The 20972-nt window shown below is 38.4% G+C and overlaps 1 protein-coding gene across 1 annotated transcript; it reads left to right on the forward strand.

Annotated features, from left to right (window-relative positions):
- Nucleotides 1-167: 167 nt before the first annotated feature.
- On the forward strand, nt 168-17065 carry LOC140231840 (uncharacterized). The gene is made up of 13 exons (XM_072311991.1): nt 168-393; nt 1914-2108; nt 2815-2971; nt 4091-4264; nt 4789-5684; nt 6842-7032; nt 7962-8077; nt 8740-8838; nt 10762-10911; nt 11946-12064; nt 14124-14282; nt 15863-15978; nt 16969-17065. Exons 1-13 carry the CDS (start codon nt 168-170, stop codon nt 17026-17028), a joined length of 2658 nt encoding a protein of 885 aa, XP_072168092.1. The 3' UTR covers nt 17029-17065.
- The last annotated feature ends 3907 nt before the right edge of the window (nt 17066-20972 follow it).

The following is a 20972-nucleotide window of genomic DNA, read 5'->3' on the forward strand; positions in this document are numbered from 1 at the left end:
AAGTCAGAATGTTCTTAGGTAAATTTTAGAGAAGTTGTCCTGTCCACAAATTATACCAGTGCACTCAGATTAGGTCAAACTGTTGTCCAGTTGATTGATAAAACACAGATTGCATTAAGGTTTATGCATGTCTTCCCTGTATTCCGCATGTTCGTGGCAGAACAGGCATGCACGCCCCCAAGTATGTGGCTAACACGCCCCTTTATCAGGCAGCCGAGCCCACCCACCGCAGCGGCCTGTCCCCCAATGCGAGGGAGCTGGCCCGGCAGATAGCTCTGGCACGGGAGCTCATGCAGAAACAGAGGCGTGCTGAGCAGAGAGCAAGCAGTCTGGTGACAGACCGTGCTCTCGGTATACCAAGGCCGTCAGCTCAGATTTATCCCATGCGACAAGGTATACAACGTTATATGTGTATTGCATGTGATCTCTAAGATTGCAGAGATACAGTACTGTAGTTTAGTGAGGCAAAATCTCTGCATGAGAAAGTTCTAACCAAAGATAGTAGATAACAAGATACGAAGGCGCGCGATAAAAATGGACACAAAATGGCTGCCCTACATGACAATACAAAAGAGAGCTAAGTACAAACTCAGTACACCTAGAAACATCATTCATTTCCAAAGGTAGTGGTATCTTTATTATCTTAAAAAGATTTAAAAATTATAGTCGTAGCTTTTTTTCGATTAAGGGGATTATGTAGAAAAACGAGATTTTAGAGTAATAAGGATTATTTCGTGGAGGTAAAAATTTGGCAACAACATGATCTCACAATCAAAACGCTTGATAAACAACAACAACATCTTCAAAGACAGCGCGTCTCAGGCAAAGACACACATCACCTGAGACGCGCTGTCCCTGAAGCCGCTGCTGCTGTTTATCAAGCGTCAAGGCAGCGCGTCTCAGGTGATGTGCGTAATACGCTTGAGGACCGCACGCTGTCCATTTGTTTTGTACAGGATTAGCGCGCACTTTCGTGTCTTATTAAGCGTCTTTGGTTCTAACATAATGAGGAAGAGAGGCTTACATTAACAAATTAACTAATTGAATGAACATGATTACTGTGCAAATACTAAAGCCTCTTTCGTCCTTACCTTATCAAATGTTTTCCCAGCATTTCGTCAGTAGATGGCATTTCCCTTCCTTTTTCTGTATGATGTGGAATTCAAATATTTAACATTTTTCTCCTTTTTTTTTCATTGATGTATGTGAGCAGGGATAGTTCTCCTAGTTCCCTGTGAAAATGAGTTTATTTTTCGCTTGCATGCAAATATCAAGGTTTTGTCATGTGTAACCTTAACGACCCAGATTCTGTGCTAAATTCAGGGTTTTTCTGTTCCATGCAATTCTGGTGGAGGCCAGGAGGAGGTAGCTGCTATATACATTGTATTTCAGCACTTTCAAATTTGGATTTCATTTATGTATGTCCAATGATAATGAGATGTGAAGTAGGGTTTATCTAGTTTAAAATTACAAAGGGTACCAACCAATACTGGACCCAGACAAGGACCGTGTTGTGTGATGTTTAGTCCAAATCAGGCCAGCAAACTTGCCCGCATAAACACCTAAGAAGACCAGCCATTTTTCCACATTCATGAGTGCATTCAACCAACAGCTCTAGCAAAAATAAAAAAGGCCTCTGTATTGGCAAACAAAAAGTGAAAAATTGGCAAGTTACACACATATTATTTTTTAAAGGGAAGAAAATTGTCTTTGAATTCATTATAAAGCAGTTCTGCATCAACTACAGAAAATCTCTTATGTGGCCCTGCAAGGGTTTTGTACCAACTACAAGATAGCCCGTATCTCGCCGATATGTTTTAATTGCTGTTGATGAACAAAAAGACATCCTCCATGCAGAAAATATAATATGCCCACAAATCCCATTTCTGGCATCTTGTTGCGCGCATGTACAGCGTCAAATCAACATCACAAGTCAACCACCTCTGCCCGTTTTGGTGATGGTGTCGATGATGACGATGATGATGATTATTCACTCGTGAAAGATCTGCTGTCACAGAGATCTTCCCTGAAGTCCCACCAGCAAGACTCAGTGATCAATGGTAGCCTTCGTTCAAGGACTAACCCTCGGTCATCAATGATGCAGAAAAGTGAGTGAGGCTGAGTGTGCTAATTGCTGTGTAGTGATAACTGTATTTAATGAGAGAAGTTTTCAATTACAAGATAGTTGTTATGCTTTGAAATGGAATGAACTGATCTTCAGGTTTCTTTGTTTGATTTTTTTTTTAAAGCATATCAGCAGTTTTGACATTCCACATTTATTTGTAAATTAGGCAATCTTCCATGGAACAAAGGTAGGACCTGAAAAAACAAAATGAGGAAAAGAAAGATAATGTCATTAAGTTTATGGTGGGAAAGAAGAAATAACCTGGATTTTCATTAGTGCACCATGTGACTTTGTTCTATTTTTCAGTCCACGTCATATAGATATATTATTCCAGAAAGCAATCTCAGAAATACCAGTCTGGGATATACCTGGTCGATAAACCTGAAATGCATTGTGGAAAAAAGGATGGTCTGTATTGCTTCTATCTCTCTTTTTATCCTTGTTTTTTTCTTCTCCTACCTTTTCTTCCACTTCTGTTTTTTCCCCTGCTTTTTTTTTTCTTCTTCTTTTCTTTATTTAGTGAGTTTCAAGAGAGGCAGTGGCAGGTAATGCAGATGCTGAAGGATTAACCTGTTCAAAACGAGTCCCAAGAATACTTGGGCAGGTGTCTGTGGGAAATGTGTGTAATCGCAAAATCAGTCCATCCTTAATGGGTTAATGCTTCTAACCTTCTTTATTGTATGCACTAGGTGAACACAAAAAGACTGGTGAGGAGCTCATTGACAGGTGGAAAGCTCAGAGCGAGATACGAAAGCTGGAGGCCAGACTCCAGAACAAGACCAGAGAAGTGGCCGACCTCCAGACAAGAGTTGACCACACCCTCCGTCTGACTCAACAGAAGGAAAGGTGAGGTGTAGAGACTGCTGTGATCATATTGGTCTTAGCAGTAAAAGGAGATGAAGTGAAATGAAGATTAAGAGATGCTACTATAGTGTTTTGGCTGCCCTTCCTCCCCCTCCCTTGACAAGGGTTGACCCACCCTCCTGACTCACCAGAAGGAAAGGTGAGGTGTAGAGGTGGCTGCAATCATATTTTTTATAATAGTAAAAGTAGATGAGATGAAATGAATATTCTGAGGTGCTACTTTAGTATTCTGGCTGCTCTACCGTACCCCCCCCCCCCCCCACAAGGGTTGACCACACCCTCTGTCTGACTCTCAACAGAAGGAGTGGTAAGGTAAAGAGACTGCTGTGATCATATTGGTCATAGCAATTAAAGAAGATGAGATGAAATGAAGATTCTGAGGTGCTACTTTAGTATTCTGTCTGACTCTCAACAGAAGGAATGGAGAAGTAAAGAGACTGCTGTGATCATATTGATCATAGCAATTAAAGAAGATGAGATGAAATTAAGATTAAGAGATGCTACTATAGTATTTTGGCTGCCCTCCCCCCCCCCCCTCCCTTTACAAGGGTTGACCCACCCTCCTGACTCAACAGAAGGAAAGGTGAGGTGTATAGACTGCTGGGATGATATTGCTCATAGCAATTAAAGAGGACAAGCTGAAATTAAGATTACGAGGTGCTGCTGAAGCATTCTGGCTGCCCTACCCCACCCACCCCACCCCAGTCTAGTGTCATAATAAAAGCCATTGTGAAAGCCCATTTTTCTGTTGATTTATTTCTCACATTGAAGCATGGTAGCAAGCACAAAGCTGTTATGAAAAATTTCAGCTCTCAAAACAAACCCAAAGCAGAATTTAAAGATGACTTCTTCGTGTTGCACTAAAAAAACTTTCTGCAAAACCTCAGCCAAGTTCTTGGAAGTTGCCATGGGAACCGTCAAATTTGGTTTGGCCTCAGATCACCATCTTCTCAATATGACATCATTTTAGATATGACCACCAGAAATTTCATCAACTCTACAACGACTGAACAAGTACAATTTTGTCACTGTCTAAATTATAGTGACAAAAATTAACTGCATTACTAAAAGTTGAATAATTCCAACCTTGTCGCCTCTCAGGAGTATTGCGGACATGCACACCTACCTGGAGGAAACTGCAGCGAAGCAGTCGGTGGCCAAGAGGAAGCTCCAGAGGTACGTCGACGGTCTCCTGGTGAGGGCAGAGAGGGCGGAGTATCAGCTGGAGGAGATGAAAAGTTCATTGCCCCCGTCTCGTCCACCTTCTTCCTTAAGGTACCAGTCTAGTAATGCAGGGAAATAGTTCATGTTTATGGTGTTTTTGTTTTTTCTCTTTTTTTCATTAAAAGATAAGTCTTTAAATATACATGTACTTGCTGCAGTGGGCGCCTTGTTGAAAATTTTTTACATTATATGCATATGCGTGTGTATGCATGTTTTTTCCTTTTCCATCCGTGAAACATCTATGTAAGATGCAAAGATTAATCACACTACTTTCACCATGTTTATAGAAGGTTCAGCAGTTTTTTGTTTTTATTTGGTGTCTATCAAATCTCCTTAGCATTTTGCTGCAACTCTTACTCTATCATCCTCTTTCTCCCCCTACATTTTGTATGGCACAGTTACTCAAAAATAGCAAAGTTTCACAGCAGTTTTGTCTTGCCCAGAATTAGTAAATTAATCTTTTTCGATTACATGAACAGTAGTTTTGTCTTGCCTAGAATTAGTAAATTAATCTTTTTCGATTACATTAATTGAGTGTGAATATTCTTTAACTTCGCCTCCCTCACCACAAAAAGGTCAGACTTGATGGATGGGCACAGGTCTTCAACAGCAAGTGGAACTGTGAAGAGAAATGACACACATCTAATGGAACCAAAGAGTGAGAGTGTGTATTCCGGCAGCACATTCTCCAGAAGTAAGATTCTTCCACGGGAGGAAACTGCTCCCAGAGATTTGCTCTCTAATTCCAGACTGGCAGCTGACAAGATCTCCCTTGGTCCGTCTGAAAATGAACTGAGGTATCCCCCCAGCAGCATTCAGACTCACATACCTAATGGAGAAGGACGTGGAGGTTACTCTGTTAAGCCAGCATTGAATCGGGGTGGTGACACCGATTGCGCCTCATCAAGCTACGCCCCTGCCAACTCCGAGCCCCAAAATGCCCCTCTCTATCACACCCTTGATCCAACGGAAGAAGCCATCTCAGCCCAACTGGTTTCTCCGGCCTATGAAACGCCGGCATTATCCACGTCGCAGTACGACAGCGCGTTGCTGCATCCCAGCCTATCTCGCTCCATTCTCAGAGACGATGCTTCCGCAAAGCTGCTGCAGACGGGGTCATCATACTCACCAAGATCTCTGTCCAACTACGGTCAGCAGGGAGGTTGGACGGGAGACGGGACCAGGAACCAGCAAGACTGGGACCTGGACTTCCTCGAGGGGGTGATGAAGGATGTGCTGGCCCAGCGCGAGCAGAAAAGCAGACTAGGGGAAGTGGACTCCCCTCTCCTCATGCCAGCGTCCATCAACAGAGAAAACAACCCCACCTCTCACTTCTCCCACCGTGCCGAGCTCAGGACACAAGGTGGACACCGGTCAATCCTAGGACATTTGGATGATGGGGACAGCTCGGGATCGGATGTCTCCGTCACGTCAGTATCTCAGTTGTCTGAAGAAGGGAGGAAACATCTGGGTCTTGAGGAAGGTAGATTGCTGACCAAAAGTTTCATTTGTAGGAGTTCCTGTTAAACACAATATTTTCGCGGCATGAAGTTTTTGCAAATTAGAGCCAACAGCCTTTTACGTGGCCTGAAATTTTCGCGAGTTGCCTGTAATATTCAATGCATATAATGTAGACAAGAGCTTTTGCATGCATTTTAATTTCGCAAATCCTGGCTCTCGGAAAATTCGCAAAATTAGAATGCATGCGAATATTCCTCGTTTTACAGTATGTCAATCTCCTGTCACTTAGTAACCATCCCCCCACAAGTTATTGAATAACAGGTCCTCAAGCAAACCATCATTCTTTGCAATTGATGTTTGCATTGATGTTTAATCGAGGTGTATTTTATCAGTTGATTTACGCATCTCTCGTACATGATTTGTCCTCCCAAGGTTACCTGAAGATGTGAATACATATTTAAGCAGTAAATATTACATTTCAGGAAAATTAATGAAAATGAAAATAGTGGAAACTGATTCTCGTAATGAACTTGAAAGTAAAGTGAGTATGTCAATTGAGTTCAGATAAATTAATCAGCAAGCCAGCACAGGGATGCAGATTAGGGACTATGGAGGAGAGGGGAAGGAGTGGAACAGAAAACAGCCAATAAAAACTACAACAGAAATAGCAACAACAGCAGAAGAACTTGGAATTGATGATGATGATGATAATAATAATAATAATAATAATAATAATAATAATGATGATGATGATGATGATGATGATGATGATGATGATGATGATGATGATGATGATGATGATGATGATGATAATAATAATAATAATGATAATAATAATAATAATAATAATAATAATAATGATAATAATAATAATGATAATAATAATAATGATAATAATAATAATAACAATAATAATAATGATAATAATAATAATAATGATGATAATAATAATAATAATGATAATAATAATAATAATAATAAATTGTCAATCAGTTGCAATGAAAAACACCTCGACGGAAAATTTCATGAATTTGAATAAACAAACAAGCATATACCAAATAAAGGATACATTTGTTCCAAACATTATATACGGCAGTTATAGTCCTCACTATGAGAGGAACAGATACATTTTAAGCTTGGATTTGAATATATCCATGCTCTTTTCAGGAGGAAGAGAGGGATCCCTGCAGAGGATGGAGGCAAGAAGACGTAGGGTGGCCCTGTTCCTGGTCTTCTCTCGTCTGAACACACCCAACCTTCTCAAGTGTGCAGCCGTCTGCAGGGAGTGGCGGTCAGTCAGCAGGGATCCAGCCCTGTGGCAGTACGTCCATCTCTACAACAGGAGGATCTCCAGCAAAGTGAGCTTAACTCATTTGCTTTATCTTTATTCATTTATTCAAATGTATCATTTGATTATTCATGTTTTTATGTATGTGTGTATGTGTGTGTATGTTTAATGATTTATCAGTAATTGATATATTTATCAGTTCATGTGTTCATTGATTTGTTCCTTCATCTGTTCATTATGCATTCCTTCTGTCATTACTTCATTTATATTTTTATTTGTTTATTGATGTATTTGATTCATATTTTTATACATTTATACATATTTCATTTTTGCATTTATTCAATTTTTTATTCATCTATTTGTTCAATCATTCATTCACTCATATTTCTGTACTGGGTATTTGCAAGATAAAAAAATGAAATACAGATTTATCCAAGTCTATATGAAATGTGTCAAGCACAAAAAGAAGATTGTCCATCCTAAGTGTTGGCCAGAAATAACGTCTCTAAGGCCTGAATTCACAAAGATGGTACAAATGAAACCATGGTTTAAACCATGGACAAAAACCATGGAGTGCCAAGTGTCGCATGGAGTATTTCATTACGAAATCAGTCATTTCATCGATAAAATGATTATTTTGTAACGAAATGACAACATTTTGTAACTAAATGAACATTTCGTCCACGAAATGATAATTTCGTTAACGAAACAGTCATTTTGTCGATGAAATGACTCGTTTCGTAACAAAATATTCCATGCGACACTTGGAGCTCCATGGTTTTTGTCCATGGTTTAAACCATGGTTTCATTTGTACCACCTTCGTGAATTCGGGCTTATGTGCACTACTGATATCGTATGCCTATTTGTATCTCTCTCCTTTTGAAAAAGAAAAAATAAACAATTGTTCAATGAAATTAACATCTGCGATAAATGTATATCAGAATGATTTCTCACAGCATTATATGTTCATCTGACTTTTTCTCCCTTCTGGTGTATAGTTTCTGAAGACTCTGGCTCAGTGGTGCAGCCAACTAAAGTGGCTAGTGCTGGAACGGCTGTCTCCAAGAGAGAGGAGGAAAGATGAGAGAGTGGACACGTATCAGAAGAAGATCAGGTAGAGTGACAAACTTTACCAATATTTTTTGTTGTAACTCGGGTAGGATGCAGAGTGCCTTAGTTCTTTAGTGGTTGATCCACAGTCACACTCAACATCATTGTAATTGGCAGGTTGTGTGATGTCAATGATAGTAACACCTGCCACTCTTTTGACAGTTGGCACCCTATGGATTTTGGCAGAGACTATTCAGTGGAGGACTTTGAACATTGTAGATTGTGTGTTTTGCTTGACACACAGTAGAAAGAACAATGCGCTTTTTCTTGCTGTTCGAAAATGCATGACCTCAAATGTGGGCCTAAGTTTTGAGTCCATGAGACACATCTTTGGCTGTCAGGAGTGGAACTGTCTTGGTTTCTAGCATAGTCCCACAAGTAAATATTTGTGTATACCTGTTCCTATCATATGAGATGATATCAGGTATCTTTTCAATGATTGGCAAAGACAAATGGTCTGTCGTTTACACCTCTTATTATGAACATAAAGAAATGTATTTTTGACTTTGTAACTATCTTAAACTTTGTCTGTTAGATAGATTCTGTAGTAAACATGTTCATACAAAATGGAATAAATGCTATTTTGTAGTGTTCATGACATGCGCAAGGAGTATTTATGCGAGATCATCTTCCCTCTGTCTTACCTCAATTCTGTCCTGTGTTCAGAGGAACTTTGGAGCCGGGACTTGAGGAACTCCTCCAGGCATCTGGGGATGAGCTGCTCACCCTGAAGATTGTGGACTGCCCCAACATCATCACAGAGCGGTGAGTGCCAGACATTTGCCTTCTTTTCTCATGCCCCTGGCCGGATACTTTCGAGCTTGTTTCGACTCTGCTTGTGTGGTGAAAGAGACGATCTTGAATAGATTTGACTCGTGAATAAAGATGGCACAGCCTCTTGTGGCATCTCTGTCTTTGAGTATACCAAAAAATGGTTTTTGGTCATAAAACTAAGTTTCCTTCAAATATATATACTTTAAAGAGGAGATTTTGTGTCATTTGATTTTGTCCTTTTGAAATTAATTCAGGACTGTGTGCATTGATACTTTTGGAGTTCCATTGTGAGATATTAACTATGAATGGTAAGAGTAGAATCATACTTTCAAATCTTTTTGTAAGGTATGAATATCTTCCAGCTCAACAAAATCTATGTCTAGAATAGCATTGCCACATCGACTTCGAGTTTTATTCCATATGATTATGAATGAGATTTGTGTGATTGTAAATGTTGATGATGAAAATTAAGAAATACAGGGATTTAGCAAAGTTGACACAGCTGATGTTAACACTAAATTACTTTTCTCGAATTTTTCTGTTTTTGTTCCAACTGTGTGAATGCTGTTGTTCCAGATTCTAGATTTATGATTGACATCTGCCAGAGGAGGTACTTACATTCTAAGCTGCTGCCGCTAAACTATTTCTTATACTCTTTCTTAATTCCATGTCAATAGATTTGGAATGAAGGTGCTTTCCGTTTTGTCATTTCTCATTTCACTTCTCCATTGGCCTGTTAGACTGTGAGGTTGTGTGGATTGCTTTGTTGCGGTACACTTTTTGTCGCATCTGCGTAGGAAAGATGGTTTGGTTATCGCACACTTTGTATATTTTCACGCTCTGCAAACTCTAGGCAGCCTTCATATGTGACTGAGTAATTTTTGGCCAAACATACACAAGTTGATTTGTCGTTTGCTTTGCAGTCATCAAAAGAATAAGAACCTCCACAGTGCACACATATTTGTGTTTTTGAATTGCAAGAACCTTGATTGTGATTCAGACAATGGCATTCAAGCATTTGTTGGATGTGTTTTGTGACAAATGTGGACTTTAAAGAATTTGTCACAGAGGTGCACTAATTCTGGCAGCTTTTTGCAGTTAAACAAATGCAGAACAGGCCCAATTTCATGCAAGAAGCCCTATTTTTCACAAATCTTTCCTCTTTTCCTACCTCCTGGTCCCTGAAATTGTATACAAATATTTCATGCTGTAAACCTTGCTTGTTTTTGGTGTTTGACACCACGGTTGATGCTGTTGAAAGGTTCACATCTTTTCACAGACTCCGACGTCCCCACGCACTCCGTCAGGTGGAGTAAACTTTGACACCTCTTTCACAGGTTATCACATGATGAAGAGTGTAGGATTTTTCTCTCTTTTTTTTTTTACATTTTATCACAGAATGTACACCTTGAACACGAGCATTCATTTCCTGCACAAATTAAAGTGACATTCAGAGAACACATGCACTCTGTATCCAAGGCAGAAATTGTGGTTGTACACATCTGTGTATGGGTAAATTGTGGTTGATGATTTGAGTGTTAGATTGTGCATCATTTTATTTCTTTAAAAAAAAATCAATTTAGTAAAAATGGATGAGGAACACCTTGGTCTTTTCTTACTCTTATTGTGGAAAGGTAAGCCAATGATTCATTTTTTTTTTTCTTCTTGAAAGAGTGAACTTCTTCATCCAAAGCGTCTAGGTTGCAATCACTGGGTCTGCTGTACGTACATCACTACCATGGGTCGGGGAGTGGGGAGGTCAAATCTGTCTATTGTAAAGCAACATATATTCATGGCATGATATTGTCGTAAATTGTGACCTAAATTCATCACACAGAACATGCATTGTCCATTCAGATCCATATTGATGGTATAATGACAGGTGTGTGTGTTTTATGTATTGCTGGTTGGCAGGGTTCTGTGGTTGTGCAGCTGTCATTGCCGGAACCTGCGAAGCGTGACCTACATCAGCAGCTCGGATCCCGTCGGGCCCGAGGTCGTCTGGGCGCTCGGAGCCGGTTGCCGCCGCATCGTTTCCCTTAAGATTCCACCGAGACATCCCTGGTAAGTCTGCAGGATGTATCCATTTTTCTGAAGGGGGTTTCACACCGGGCTTTGCGTAGGGTTGCATAGTCTTGCGTACAGTGACTACGCAGCACTACGCAACTATACGCTGTGAGTACGCAACTCTACATATCACTACGCCAAAGGACGCAACTCTATGTAACAGTACGCCGAGGGATGCAAAATAGGTACGCGAGATGTACTCAAAAAAATGTAAACACGTTTAATCTTTTGCGTACACCTCGGGTACCTATTTTGCGTCCCTCAGCGTTCTGTTTCGTACAGTTGGATACTCACAGTGTATAGTTGCATATGTTGCATAGTCACTGCACGCAACACTGCACAACTCTACACGCAAAGCCCGGTGTGAAACCCCCTTAGATGTCAAAAGATGAAGGCTGCATCATCTCAAACTTCAAAAGGAAAAGAAAAGAGAGGCCATTGATATGCTTACCTTGACACTGAAATTCTTTGATCTGTTTGTGCTGTTTTTATCCTGTGTATCACACATGCTCAGTCATTTTTTTCTTTATAATCTTATGCTTGAATTACCATGTAGATGTAAGATTCAAGCATTCCCTCATGTGAATACCTCTCATACTTGTTGAAAAGTTGTACTGGTGTGAAATTGATTTTAAGATATCTATTAGTGTCGTAATGTATTCATGTGTTTTATTTTGTTTTGTTTTTGTTTTTATTTAGCAAACCAACTCGTTATCCCTCCCTTTATCACTGAATATTATTCAAGCACGATAGTGTGCCAAATTATTTGCTTGTATGTGTGTGGCAGTTTTTGTGGTGTGGTTGTCTCTGTTTATGAGCAATTCCATGTTATGTTTGGACTGTTGCTGGAGCAAATTTTTCAATGCAACTGATTGAATTTGTCAATCAGTTGCATAAAAAACCTCTCGATGGAAGAATTTCATGAATTTGAAAAATTTTCTGTGTTTATTAGGCAGATGCTACCGATGAATATCAGTAGATGAAATATGTTCCACTGAATATCTTTACATCACTTTTTTGTATTTTGACAGCGAGAAAGCCAAGAAATTCAGCAGCTCCTGTGTGTCTATGATTGGAAGATGCTGGAGCAATCTCCAGGCACTCAGTGTAGGTGGACAGTTTGTGAAGCCAGAATCACTGGCCATCGTTGGTAAGTACGAGTGCATGGCTATGCACTTTTCAGGCATATGCCCCTCAAGCTTGAATTCCAGTACAAAAAAAAAGAAAAAAAGAACACCCCCATAACAGACAAAAAACAAACTGAAAGTGATGCCTAGACAAAGGAAAGGAGGCATGTGTGAGTTGTTTTATTCATATTCTTCATAACTAAAAATTTGCTTATAGTATTTCATGGCCAATATCCGAATTGATGTCAATATCACGTTAAATACATGATTGATAAAGAATAAAGAGAAGGCAACACAGTTGGTGGCTATATCTCCTTCTTTATTATACATAAATTTAAAAGCAGAAATAGAAGTGTGTTAGAATTTGGGACACTTGAGTATTACTGAGTTTTGTGGAATGTGGTGGACAAATATATCAGCCTGTCTATATCTATCTATCTGTCTATCTATCTATCTATCTATCTATCTATCTATCTATCTGTCTATCTATCTATCTATCTATCTATCTATCTATCTATCTATCTAAACATCTATCTATCTATCTATCTAAACTACCTACCTACCTACCTACCTACCTCACTACTCAGTCGATCAATATGATAATAATGATAATAATCAGTTTTTAGAAACACATAATACCAAAAGATCTATCCATCCATTTAGGATCTCTAAATCATCTATTCATCCACTGTATTTGTTTATCGATTCACCCATACATCCATCCATCCATCCGTCCATCCATTCATCTGTCTCTCTCTCCTCTACCAGCAAAGTCCAGCCCAAACTTCAGGTGCTGGAGCTTGACCACATGGTGCTTACCTGTCTACCTATGTATTTATCTATCAATCTAAATCTATAATTATGTATCTATCCATCCATGTAGGATATCTTAATTGTCTATTCATCCATGTATTTTTTTTAAATCGATTTATCCATCCGTCCATCCATCTCTCTCTCCTCTACCAGCAAAGTCCTGCCCCATACTCCAGGTTCTGAAGCTGGACCACATGATGCTACCTATCCATCTCTGTATTCATCTTTGTACCCCCGCCAAACGAAGTTTGAAGGGGGTGTATAGGAATCAGCGAACGGTCGGGCGGGCGGTCGGGCGGTCGGGCGGGCGGTCGGGCGGGCGGTCGGGCGGGCGGTTGGGCGGTCGGGCAATCGGTCGGGCGGTCGGTCGGGCGGGCGGTCCGTTGCAAATCTTGCGTCGCGAACTACTTCCTCAGTTTTCAACCGATTCCCATAAAACTTGGCACAGATGTGTGCCTTGGGTTGTAGATGTGCAAGATGTATTTTTTGACAGTACCCAAAAGTACGTTGCCATGGTAACGGCATATTATGGGCAAAAATGGGTACAAATCTTGCGTCACGAACTCCTCCCACAGTTTTTGATCAATTTTTATGAAATTAGGTACAAATATTCATCTGAATATGTTAATGTGCAAGACACATATTTCCGCAGTGGCAAAAAGTGCATTGCCATGGTAACGGCATGTTATTGGTAATATATAGGGCAAAATGCTTCATGGCAAAACCGCTTCATCAGTGTTCTTCCAATTCTCATGGAATTCATATTGAATGTTTGTCTTAGGATGTAGGTCAGCATGACACATTTCTTGACAGTGACAAAAAGTATGTTGCCATGGTAACAGCTCACATATTATGAGCCAAAATGATGGAAAATTTTGTGTTGCAAACTACTTCCTCAGTTTTTGCCCAATTTCCATGAAACTTAGTACAGATGTGTGCCTTTGGTTGTAGATGTGCAAGACGCATTTTTCGACAGTACCCGAAAGTACGTTGCCATGGTAACGGCATATTAATGGCAGAAGATCAAGGAAAGATCTTGCGGATTTAACTACTTCCTCAGTTTTTTGACCAAAGCTTATGAAATGTTGTTTTGACCAAAGCTTATGAAATGTTGTTTGGCGGGGGTATAACCAGTCGCTGTAGCGACATTTCTAATTCAATTATTCTATTTGTATCTATCCATCCATCTAGAATATTTTTATTGTCTATTCATCTATGTATCTGTCTATCCATTTATCTTTTCATCCTTCTCTCTCTCTCCTCTTCCAGCCAAGTCCTGCCCAAAACTCCAGGTCCTAGAGCTGGACCACATGGTGAAGGTGACAGAGGACAAGGCGGTGGTGTTGTGTCGCAGCGGACTGCGTGGTCTTCACACACTCATCCTCAAGCATACGCCCATCACCCCATCTGCCATCATCCACTTCAACGGTAGGAGACGGCTCTCCTCGAGTAGATGAGCAGCATCCTTACGTGTGAAAAAGTTACAAATTACTCAGTGTGAAGAGAGTACAGTACACTCCCGTTAAAACGAACATGGTTATAATGAAATTCTGGTTACAACGAAATAAGAATTCAGGCCGTAAAATTATCCACTCTTTGTTCTTTATTGTTTATTTGTTCGGTTATAATGAAATTTCGATATAACAAAAGAAAGCTGCCGGTCCCGAGGACTTCGTTGTAACGGGAGTCCACTGTATACAATGATGAATTCATATTTGTTTTCTGCAAGTCTCCATGATTTTATTGATTTCTGTGTGTAACAATTGACAGAATGAAAAAAAAAAAAGAAAGAAGAAGACAGAAACCATTTTGGGTTCTTTTCTATAACATTAGGTGTCAGTTATACCAGGGCTCCACACTAACTTTTTTATTTGGTGGCCCAATGGGGCCACCAAAATCATCAATTTCAAATTTTTGGTGGCCCGAGAGAAAAATTTGGTGGCCCCCAAAAAACAATAAAAAACAATTCCTGGTTTTTTTTTTTTTTTTATGAGTCAAATATTTAAGTTTTATCATAGTAAGAATTGGAAGCTGGACATATCTACTCATAAATTCAATTCAATTCATTTATTTCATTCTAATTTTCTTTCCAACAAAACATAACACAAGGTAAATCAGAAAATCCATCATTAGCATGTATACAGTACAAAGTGCGAAGGATTAACGATATACAACAAACTAATAGAGATGAATCATGTATGCATACGGGAAAATACAAAGTTATATTTTGAGGAGAAAAAAAGAGAACTGAGAGGTCCACTAAAAAGCAGTGCTTGTAGATTGTGGACCACTCAAGAATTTCTTCCAAAAATACAGTACTTCACATACAATTACAAATACATTACACACACAACAACATGACATGACTAAACTATGGAGATACAATCAAATGGAATGGGACAAAATAAACCTCAACAAACTCGCAGCACTCACTCTCGGGCACTCATTCAGTCCTTTTCATCCATCCTTAAAAGAAATTTGACTGCTGAATGGTAAGACTAAAGTATAAATATTCATTGACAGGCACATAGGTTGCAACATCTTAACATAAATAAATTACACTTTTCAAAAAATTTTGGTGGCCTGAGGCGGGCCACCAAATTTGCCCTTTTTTTAAATTCGGCGGCCCTACTTCATTTTTGGTGGCCCCGGGCCACTGGGCCACCATTAGTGTCAAGCCCTGGTTATACATTTCAAATGTATAAATGTTTTGTACACTTTGATGAAAATGAAAGCGAATGTATGAAATAAAATGAAACATAATGCTTTTGCTCTGGCCCACTTTTGGTTTGAATTATAAGGGACAAAATGCTATTAATACTGTTTATCAAATAGGGTTGCAGCAATCATATCAGGGTGTGCTTTGATATGCAGTAGCGTACAGGGGTAAGATGTCTTATGCAACCAGTTATCCTTGTGTAGGTTTTATTGCTTCTATTTGATTGGTTTGACACAACCCCAGTATTGATTCTCAACCTATGATCCCACCCCTTTCTTTTTGGTATTAGGAGCCTGCCCTCAGCTCACCAAGATCTCTGTCTACCTGAGCTTGTCAGATTTCTTCCAGCCACCTGCCAGTCCCGGTCAGAGGAAGGAGTACAGTAGAGCCATAGAGACCCTCCTGGTGAGACCTTTGAATGCATCGTCTTGGAGACAACTAAAAGGGCTTTACCTCCTTCAATCTATTCAAAGAATTCAGTGATACTTTATTTAGGGTTCCATGCATCTGACACAAATGGTTGCTTGAGGTATTATTGTTTCAGGTTGGGGTTTAGCAGTGGTTAAGTTTGATTTCTGGAATTTGATTTCTACTTAACAAAGCATGCAAAGCCATCATAACATTTCAGATAATGGGTGGATTGGCTAAATGTCCAAAATCATATATCAGATCGAAAGCTTTACCTGCTGAAATTTCCAAATATCTTCTCCTTTATTCTTACACGTAACAATCCTTCCAGGGGGAATATAAGACAGCAGCATGTGGTCGTGTCTCAAACCATATAGTTCATATGAAAAACATGGGCAATTTACTGTCTATTTTCCATTTGCTAGTTAATTTTATCACCAGTCATCACAGTTTCAATTTTGTTCATAAGAAGAAAAGAACTCCCATGAATATAGGATTTTATTCTTTTTCTTTTACAAAGTGGCCATTAGTTATATTTGACAATATCAAAAATGTAGACCTCTAGGCCATGTTCAGGCGTAATGACGAGGCATACTGGAATTACTTTGTCTAAAAACTGTGTCTCTTCTTTTCACCTTTTCAAATCTAATTTTTTTGTGCAGTCATGATGTTCTTTTAAATCAAATTAAGTGATCATTGCTGTAATTTATGTTTTTGCAAATGTGTGAGGTCTATCAACATTTGAGGTTTTTTTTTTTTCATCTTAAAATATCCTCTCGGTATATTCCTAATGATTGTTTCGAGTATCATTGTTGATTGATTGATTGATTGACTGACTGATTGCTTTCAATCAGTCTATCAAATTGCAATCATGCAATATCATTGCAATCAATGTATCAAACATTAATTGACTTGATTGATTGATTGATTGATTGATTGATTGATCAATCGATCGATCAACTAATTAATTGATTGCTTGATTTGCAGGATCTCAGCAAACACAGGATTCTCACAGACACACTGCAGGTCAGAGCTGACTACAAGTAGCCATGAACACTGCAGGAGGACTGGTTGAGACATGGTTTAAAAGGATTTATCATGCTCATTGTTTCCATATGGCATTACAAATACGTACGGTGCTCACCCTTAACATTCCCTCCTGAAATATGGAACCTGTCCTTAACGTGTTATCTATGAAATATCTCAAGGGGCAGTGTGAAGTAGATAGTATTCATCCAGGGTGCTTGAAACAGTCTTGTCATTCATTATATGGTGCTGGTCACAATGATGTGCACTTACAAGAAGATGCCTATTATTAAGATACCTCTTGATACCGCAGAAGTTTACCTTTTATGATGTGAGACTTTAATACACTTTAAAGATGTTTCAAGACATGTGTTTCACAGATACTTATTAAAAGCTAATACTTTTCACGAAACAGAATCTGTTTTCTTTAGGTCGAAATGAATCTTTGTATAGCAAAAAGACTATTCCCCACGTATTATTCAATTTTTTTTTTCAAAGACTGGAAATTTATTTACAATGATTCGCAGTTAATTCTCCTTTGCACTCCTTCCCAATTTCCTGCTAAAGTTCATACGAAGATGGTGATTACCATCATAATTCTTAATAGCCTGTTTTAGATTTTAAAATCAAACTTCTAGATGTATCGGAGTGAAACAATTAGAACTTAGTGACAAAATACAATCGAGCATATGCCACCGACTAGGTCTGTGTTCAGTTGATATTCATTTGACCATCAGATAGCTTCCAAAAGAGGGCTACCACCCTTTTTATTTGGTTTGTCTGACTCTGATATTTAAGGGTTATTGCTTGTTAGATACATGGTAGTAAGAGTTTTTTCTTATTTCATGGTGTTTTTACTACAACTATTATGATTGATAGCCACATCTCACGTCCATTTCTCTTTTGTGTGATGTCATTTATAAACAAATGTGTGCTATACACTCCTTTGCTATTTCAGTACAATTTGAACTACCGGTAGTCTGTATACACTGTAGTGTTTTCATGTCCTTCCACCGAAAGAAATAGTATTAACTGGAATAAAAATTTGGATTATTTTTTATTGCAAGAGGTAACAAACTAACAAAACTGAATACGGTTTTGGCATGCATATAGTTTGGCTTCAGCCTGTATTGTTGTGGTGTGTATTATGTCTCATTGATAGGTTAGTCTGTGTTCAAGTCTAATCATCATTATCATCACAAAGACTTGGCACTTATCAACACACAGCCTATATGAGTATCTAAATGGTATGTGCAATATGTATTCACTTTCTATTAGGTGTATTTTATTCACTCACTTATTCTCATTAGATGTTTCAACATATTCGTATGTCACTGCATTGCATGTTAATGTGTTTGTTTTTTGTTGTTGTATATTTTGGTTTTGAACATATGGTAATCATGCAATCCTGTAATGATATCCCAACTTTTGATTCTCTCAAAAGACCTATCTTAACTTTTCAGTCTTGTGTACAAATGTTGCGGTGAGATATGGTATATATTTTCCACTGTGGACTGCAATAATTGATGTGTAAGTACTTTCAGAATAGATATATAAAATTGTTTAGATCTAAATCACATTTATAGTACAACAGATGTTTTGTTACTCTGTATGACAGAATTTGAAGCAACTTTGATTACAGGCAATTTCATACGTGCTTGCAATTACAAGTATAACATTTGTAAAAAATGAAAATTGAAACTTTTTGCCTTAAATTGGATAGTTGTCAGTACTTTCCAAGGTTTGATATATTAGAGGAAGGGAAAGTATTTTATCATTACATTAGTGGCTTCAGGGACTGATGGTGCCTAAATGAAGATTGCTGTTATAGATATCTATGGCATAACATCATTGAAATTGCCCTTATCATTTGAACATGTCTGCATAGGCCTATGTCAGAATTTAATATTTTATATGCTGAATTGATCAAACAAATATTGTGATACTAGTGGACAATAAAATGATTTAATTGAACTGAATTGATTTGAATTGAATTGAAGAATTGAATTGATAATATTGTGTGTGAGATCAGAGTAGTGCATGTATTCATGGGTTGAATTACTGCTCCAGGGTTCAGGCTGTATGTCTGTTAATTGCATTTTTATTTATTTATTTATTTATTTATTTATTTATTTATTTATTTATTTATTTATTTATTTATTTATTTATTTATTTATTTATTTATTTATTTATGTATTTATTTATTTGTTTGTTTGTTTGTTTGTTTGTTTGTTTGTTTATTTATTTATTTATTTATTTATTTATTTATTTATTTATTTATTGCACAGTTTCCTAAATATGAAAGCAAATGGTCAAGTGTTTTTTTAAATGTCCTTGTGTTTATTTCATCCAGTTTTCCCTTTATGGAAAATTCTACAATAAAATTCTATGATGTATCAATGAAGTTGATGTGTTCAAATTAAAAATGGATGGTGTGCAATGATTTTGGCGTGAGGATTATAATATATATCTATGCTTCTAGTTACATTTGATAATCGCTTGTGCTTGATGTGTCTGAAATGTTATTTATTCATATGGTTGTGCATGTAAAGGGAGATAATTTCTGGACAAAATTATTTTACTAGTAAATCATCTGTGAAAATTTGAGTAGAATAGACATAACTATGACTAAAATATACGTAATTATAGAAGATAGGTATCATGGACTTCTTGGGTACCTAAAATATCTATCATGGTCATTGTAACTTCAGGTTGGACTGTCCATCATGCAACACAGTGGCATACTTCTCCCTCAACTTTATTTATTATTCATTGGAAATCTCCAAATGTATCTTGGTGTATACATGTGATAGAAAAAAAAAAAGAGAAAGTGAGGACCTCCTCCAGTCAGTGAGCCTGGTAGTTAAGGATAGACCAGGTGATGAGGAAAAGCAGACTGAGATGGTATGGATATGTGGCTAGGAGAGAAAAGACACTTTGGCTTCAGAGAATACCGGTACCATTAGTAAAATTTTGCAGTTGATGGGAGAAACCTACATGGGAAACGGCGCAAGATCTGCAGGGGAAAAAACCCCCCAAAAAACACATCAAAGACAGAAAGGTGTCTAAAATCACCCACATCAACCCGACGGGCATCATGGAAGAGAGCCAGTTATTAAGGAAACGACCTGTCCAATCCCACTGAGTGGGTAAAATAGACCTAAAAAGGATGATGATGATGATGATGATGATGATGATGATGATGATGATGATGATGATGATGATGATGATGATGACAATGATTAGTGGGATAGATTGGGATAGATTAGGATGAAAAAATGGTCTGCCTTAAAGGTCCCCTGAAATCAAGGTTGTTTATGTGAACAGACGCTGTACTTATTTTGATCATGTAATTCTTAACTACCAATCATTGTGTACCGGTAATTGTTCATTTTTGCTGTTGACCACTATAAGCTCTGTGTTGATGACAACATCATTTTTTAGCATTTTTTTTAATGCTTGGACAAGATCATGAGTAGATGGATTGATGTACAGTGGAATAGACAGAAAGATGAATTAATGAATGGATAGATGGACCAGATGGAATAAGAGAGAGGGAGAGAAAGGGGAAATTAGAGAGGGGGGGGGGGGAATAATTATCCAAAGAGTGAATCTATGATTGTAAGGAAATGACAAGACAAACTTCAAAAAATACACATTAATTACAAGTAAGCAATTAAATGTCCAGGGTAGTAGTGTGTATTCACAAGGGTGATAAAATACTTGAGAAATTTATTTCTATCTCTATCATCCTACACTGTACTGACGTATTGAGTTGGCCCCTGCCCTCCACCCCCCCCCCCCCCCCCCCCCCCCCCCTCCGTTCATGGCCGTCCGCGCGGCCGCGGCCGCAATCTACGGGCGTTGCTTACAATGTCAACACTGCACTTAGGCATGCATAGAGCTGCAGCTGAGCTGAGGCATCAAACGGATCGATCGTATCGCTGCAGCTGCTCAAGCCGTCG

Source organism: Diadema setosum, chromosome 8 (assembly GCF_964275005.1).
Source record: "Diadema setosum chromosome 8, eeDiaSeto1, whole genome shotgun sequence".
Taxonomy (NCBI): Eukaryota; Metazoa; Echinodermata; class Echinoidea; order Diadematoida; family Diadematidae; genus Diadema; species Diadema setosum.